At 52.1% G+C, this 6000-nt stretch overlaps 2 protein-coding genes across 2 annotated transcripts; both read right to left on the bottom strand.

Moving 5' to 3' along the window:
- Positions 1–448: 448 nt before the first annotated feature.
- On the bottom strand, positions 449–1744 carry eb1 (microtubule-binding protein BIM1; the record flags this gene model as incomplete). The annotated part of the gene is made up of 6 exons (XM_056931197.1): positions 449–511; positions 597–1084; positions 1203–1280; positions 1404–1438; positions 1564–1635; positions 1731–1744. 6 exons carry the CDS (start codon positions 1742–1744, stop codon positions 449–451), a joined length of 750 nt encoding a protein of 249 aa, XP_056793228.1.
- A 792-nt stretch (positions 1745–2536) lies between these two features.
- Positions 2537–4709, bottom strand: N7539_001593 (F-box/WD repeat-containing protein; the record flags this gene model as incomplete). The annotated part of the gene is made up of 2 exons (XM_056931196.1): positions 2537–3855; positions 3923–4709. The coding sequence occupies 2 exons, from the start codon at positions 4707–4709 to the stop codon at positions 2537–2539; spliced, it is 2106 nt and encodes a 701-aa protein (XP_056793227.1).
- Between the last annotated feature and the right edge of the window lie 1291 nt (positions 4710–6000).

Below are 6000 nucleotides of genomic sequence, written 5' to 3'. Positions count from 1 at the left end.
GCACCAACAACCGAAAAGATTCTGGTCGTTTTGACCGAGACCAGCACCCAAATTGAAAGGGAGGAGGAAGCACGTTGGGTCTGTCCGTCTTTGCAGCGACGTTTTGCAACCGGAACTCAATCAGTGATGGAAAGCACATGCTCAACCCTCCCATTTGTAGTACTCGACGAGCAGGGATTCACAGTCGGTCGAAAAACTTGCAGCTTCTCCACCGCGCTATCCACCAACAACATGCACTCAAGCACTGTTGCTCAAAGGGGCTTCCAAAACCCATCGAAGCAACACCTTCCCCTCGATAGGAAGGCAATACGAGCCAGACGCGTGCAGCGCTTTGGCACTGTCTTCCAGGGCCAGGGAAGTGACAGAAGAAGAAATTTCAAAAGGGTAAAGGAGTAAGAAGAGCGAGGGGTATTTACATAACGAGACGCTATATTCCGGACAGAATGGTTTAGAATGTCTCCAGCTCTTCGCCCGCAGCCTCCTCATCCTCCGCGGGAATTTCAAATCCGTCCTAAATCCATGTCAGTCCAACGATCCTCCAACCAAATCGTAAGATATGCAATGCAAAATGCAAGAGTCGAGGACTGCTCTCATACCTCGGTCGAGTAAAGAATACCCTGAATGTGCTTCACTAGTGTATCCTCCTCCTTCTCAATCTCGGGGTTCTCCTCAATAGCGGTCTGCAAAAGAAGCTCAATGTCGCGCAACTTGGCAAAGTAAAAGTCGCGCTCCTTCTCAAGACCAGCGATAGCTTCCTTCTGCGTGGCGATCTCTTGCTGAAGAGCGGCAGTCATGGCACCACCGCCGGCGCCAGCAGCCGCCCGAGGAGCCCGAGCAGCACTTGTAGTGGGCGTCACACCCCGACGAGAGCTGGATGACGATGCCCGAGGCGCAGCTGCGGGAGCTGCGCCGGCAGGGGCACCAGAAGCCTTCCGACGGCCGACAGCATCGTAGTCACCGCCGGGATAGTGCTGATCCCAGTATTTCTTCACCCACTGAAGGAATTCCAAGTTATCCTGCATGCGGCACTTGGTCAAGGACTCGACGGGGATGGGCTTGACAATCTGGTGACGGGTGAAGACGTCTAATCGCACGATCAAAAGAATCCGACGTTAGAACGTTACTCGTGTCTCGTTTTGCCTGAAGAGAGGAGGGGGGGGGAAAAAGCGCGGCGAAGTCGCGTTGGGATGATCGGCACGTACTCTGCAGGACTTTGAAATTGTTGAGGTATGCGTATTCACTGTTCACATTGAACTTGACTCGGGACATGGGCACATCCACTATCAGGAGAGAAAAAGATCCGATGTCAGTATCATCGTTTTTTTTTCAAGGCAATCTCCGCCTCATCTCCACTGCTCCTGTCCTCTCCACTCCACATCGTTCACGGTCATCAGGTCACTCACTGAATATCGAATCAAAGATCTGGCATAGCGCAGCACTACAGAAACGAACACAAGGGCGGGTCAGTCGATCTCAGGTCTCGTCGGTGGCCGTGCGCCATTTTCCAGTTCGTCTGCTCACAAAATGAGCGATCAAGGGAGGGGTTGATGGATTTCTTCGTACCCAGTTCCACACTGCTCAATCTTTGTGATGTTCAGCTGGAGCAGGCTGTTCAGCCATGCCAGAAGCTCTTGTCTATTCAAAGCTCTGCAGTCAGCGACCCAGTCCGCGAGGATTGAACAGACCTTCACGATCTAAGGGGGGCAGAGGGGGTGTGCGAAGGGCCGGACCTAGATTCACCCATGGTGGGGTAAGTTTATGGCCCGCGGCTAAAGAGTCGTTGACGGGTATGGTAGGAGGAAGAGATGAAGATGAAGCAGAAAAATTGCCGATGCGCAGGAAGGGCCAGAACAAGCAAGAGTCTTCCGTTGTCAAGGCTTGTGTGTCAATGATAACAGAAAACTATCGGGATTGTTTTGATGCCAAAACCCACGGATCACGCTGGCGCCAGGATTGACCCACACGGCCAATCACAGGCAGCTTAGATAAGCACATGCCTCAGGCTACTAATCTTGACGTCCCATGGAGCCCTGGGATTGAACCACAGTTCAATAAAATCGACAATCCAGTGGTCGATTTGCCCACTTGTCCAACGAAACGAAGACAGGCAAAAGCAGCCACATTTCGGGACAGAAAAAGCTCCACGTTGTAATCGATCAATTCCTTGATTTGCAAGCTGAGGTGTATATGTCTAGCAATAATTCAACAACAAAGCAATAATAAGCCATGAGAAGTCTATATTCCGCTGATTCCCTCCTCCATGCGTTTTGTACCTCCCAGAAATTTCCAATGCGTCCTGACTAGGTCCGTCTGCCAAGCCAGGTGTATATGTCGTGAATCCAAAAGCCATGAAATGAAAAAAAAAAAAAAAAAAAAAAAAAAACCAAGAACGCTGAACACGGCTGAAAATGCGAGTGAAAAAAGAAAAAAAATAGAAAAAAAACAAGATGAGCAACAAGAAGCCTGACAACAAAACTCATAGCTCAGCAAGGCGGAAGACACACGAAGTGAAAAGAAAACCTTTTGTCGTGGACACTTATTCCTCCAAAAGCTCAATGTCGTCCAATCCATAGCCGAAGTCCATAATGACGGCTCGCGCATCCTGGCTGGTCGCCACGATACGCCGGTAATCTGATTGGACGTTCAACATCCAACTGGTGGTCCATCCAGGCATGTCGATAGAAAGCTCGCCAGATTCCGCATCAAACACCTTCACGCTCATGTCGTAGCTGCCGCTTACTATGCGCTTGTTCATGCTGTCAAGGTGGAGAGAGCGGATCAAATCACTATGACCTCGCAACTCCTTGACTAACTCACCAGTGTTGGCATCAAACTGATAAATCGTCCGGTCGTTGCCGCCGGTCAGGATGGTCCGGCCGTCATCACTGAACTCGACACAGGCGAGACCTCGGTCCTTGCTGAGGAACTCCTTCACACAATGTCCGTCGACGACATTCCAAAGCTTGGCCAGGCCGTCACCGCTGACAGAGACAACAAAGTCACCTCGAAGCTGCACGGCATTTACCGGACCTCGGTGCCCAATCAACTGCTTCAGGAGGGCGCCTGTGTGGCGATCCCAGACACACACAGTCATGTCCTTGGAGCAGGACACAATATATCGGTCGTCGAAACAAACATCCAGGACACCTGCACGGTGGCCCTGCAGTCGGCGAATAGGACGGTAATTGTTCTTGATGTCCCAGACAATACAGCTATAATCCGAAGAGCCAGTCACCATGATCTCCTCGTCGAACTTCAAACACAAGATAGAGGCGCTGTGGCAGTCAACCGCCTCGTCAATGGAACTCGCAATGTCCCCCACCGGGACGGAGGGCGGGCAAATAGTTGCAAACGGGGATTTGCCGGTCGCTTGCTGTGCTGGGTTGTTGACGGGACCTGCAGGTGTAACGTCGTTAGGGGCTGGGCCAATGATCTTCCGACAAGACCAGGGATAATGAGCATCCCAGACGCGGATGGTGCGGTCACGAGACCCGGTAATAATCTTGTCCTCGTCGAACTGAGCGCAGTAGACACTGTCTTGGTGACCGTGCAGGTAGATGGCAGCTGCCTTTCCATCCTTCCAACGCTGCTCAAGCGCCCGACGAACCATGTACATCCGCTTCCAGTCTTGATTGGGAGTAGCTTTGCCTACACCATAAGATTGCTTCTTCTTGGAGGCGGTACTGCTCAGAGGACGACGCGGGTAGCAGCGACGGAACACGTGCCTCCAGACATGCGGAGAACACGCCTGGCGATGCCATGCGCTTGAAACCGACTCTGCTTCCATGAGCGAGGCAGGATCAAGGTAGGAGAGCACCTGGGTCATTATCTCGGCGGGCAAATAGGAAACAGGGTCTGCAAGAGGAGATTAGTCAATGAAAGGATATGAGATGAGATGAAACAGATATGCAAGGTTCCTTACCAAAGCGATGAATGTTCAGATCTGTCGCTGGCAATTCAGATGGATCACGCAGATCGATCCCGATGCCGCTCTCCGAGTCCCGAGGTACTCGACTCTCCGACTTATTGAGCAGGTCGTGCTCAACCCGTACCACTTCCCGGCGTGCCAATTCCATCAGCTCGTTTTGCGCGGCGGCAGCCGCTCGGGCCGCAGCACCTGCGAAGCGGTCATTCGGAAGCACTGGCGGCTCCGTGCCATGTCCAGGAATAGGGCCTGAGATGGGTGCAGTCGGGACGAATAGCCCGTGTAAAGCAGAAATGTCGTTAAGAGATGGACGACGGTTGATGCTGCTAGAGTTCACGCCATGCGACCATGCACGAGAGCGTGAGGCCCAACTTCCCGACAAGGTATTACGCTTGTGGGTAGACTGGGCAGTGACACGATAGTAATGGTCTTCGGCCTCAGAAGAGTCGTCCCCCGATGAACTCAGATTGTGCTTTGAAGACTTGTGGCGCAGGGTCACGGATAACCGGCGGCCCAACGCCACGAGTCCATCCATCGGATGACGGAGATGGGAGAAGCTCTTCGCTGCTCGACGCCGAGGGACGACGTCGGGAAAGGACTCCATCTCTTCGAAAGCCGACGAGTCGTCGTCGGATGCCTCCGCCAGGGAGGCTTTCCGCAACTGATCGAATGTATATTGGTGTGGCAAGACAACCGGCTGTGCAACAGATTTTGTGCGTGGACGAAGAGAGACAGAGGGGCGTTGGCGTCCAGTAACGCCGACGGTATGGTCTCGAGGCGACATTGTAGCGTGGTATGGGCGCGGTAGTCAATTAGGGATACAGAGCGATTGATCTATAGACGACGGACCAGAACTGAAACCCCAACGATCTCGCTGAAGATAAGGGTAATCTGGGTTGGAAAAGGACTGAAAGGTTTGGTCGGAAGTCCAAACTTGGGTATATATCGAGTGCGCGGAATGTGCCCTGGACGCGATGTAGTCGTGTCGCTTTCAGCCTTCTGAACAACAGAGACGAAGGGAGGCTGGACGATGGATGAATGAAGAGATTGTAGAGAATAGAAACAGCAATCCCAGATGAACCAGGGCTTGTCTATTGAAATTAAGGAATGCGAATAAGACCAACACCAGAAGACCGACGAGAAACAATGCGCGAAATAGGAAAAACAAAAGTAGAAAGAAACCCTGGAGGCGAAGAGCATGTAGATAAAGGGTGTGAAGAACTCCTTCGCCAAAAGGGTAACCTGGAGGGCCCGAGAGTCGTGGGCGGTGAATGGCGGGGGGGTACATGCGACTTGTTGGTGGCGTTGTGAATGGCCTGGGCTGGAATGTACCTTGTACCACCCTTATTCAGTCTGGGGACTCGAAAATTTTCTCTCCCAAGCATCCGGGGGGCAAACTACGGGGTTGAAATGAGAGCCATGCGGGAGTGGTAGCGCTACTTCACAGCCGTCACGAATTCTAGCGTCGCCGGAGTACTAATACATCACTCCTCGGGCGTCGGTGGCGGTTTGGGCCTGTCGACCCAGCGGTTCAGCCAACCTTGTCATCAGCGTCGGGAAAAGCAGGAGGTTGAAGAATTTTACAGAAATTGTCTTGACTATTCTAGTGATTGTTTCATGGTAGTAATTCAGATGCTACTTTGGACTTCGGAGCTCTGTCAAGCGATTTCCCCATGTTATCGAGACAGAACTAGTCTAGGCCGTCGATCTCGTTCGTCAGGACTCGGCACTGGGCAGTATTGGATCTATCGACTCTGCGATGTCCTTCGGATGATCCAGCCGACGGATCCACTTCTCCACGGCCCACACCTTGAACGAACAGGAGATGCGCGGAGGAAGATGACGCTGAATAGAGAGATTCGGGGTTGAGACACGATCGTGGGAGGAGAGAATGGCAATGGGTATGGGCAGCCTCGGCATGAGATAAGTGAGAAGCATACTACTGCCCGTCAGAAGGATGACAGCTTTTCTGAGACTTGACAAGTCTGGAAAGAATATGTTTAGCGTATAATTCAATGTCGACTTCTCTCTATGTATTTTCCATTGTGAGGAAGCAGGAAGAATCGCTGAAGGTC

Source organism: Penicillium diatomitis (genome assembly GCF_028827545.1).
Source record: "Penicillium diatomitis strain IBT 30728 chromosome Unknown utg000002l_segment0_segment0, whole genome shotgun sequence".
Classification (NCBI taxonomy): Eukaryota; Fungi; Ascomycota; class Eurotiomycetes; order Eurotiales; family Aspergillaceae; genus Penicillium; species Penicillium diatomitis.
This window is presented reverse-complemented; position numbering and strand designations above follow the sequence as displayed.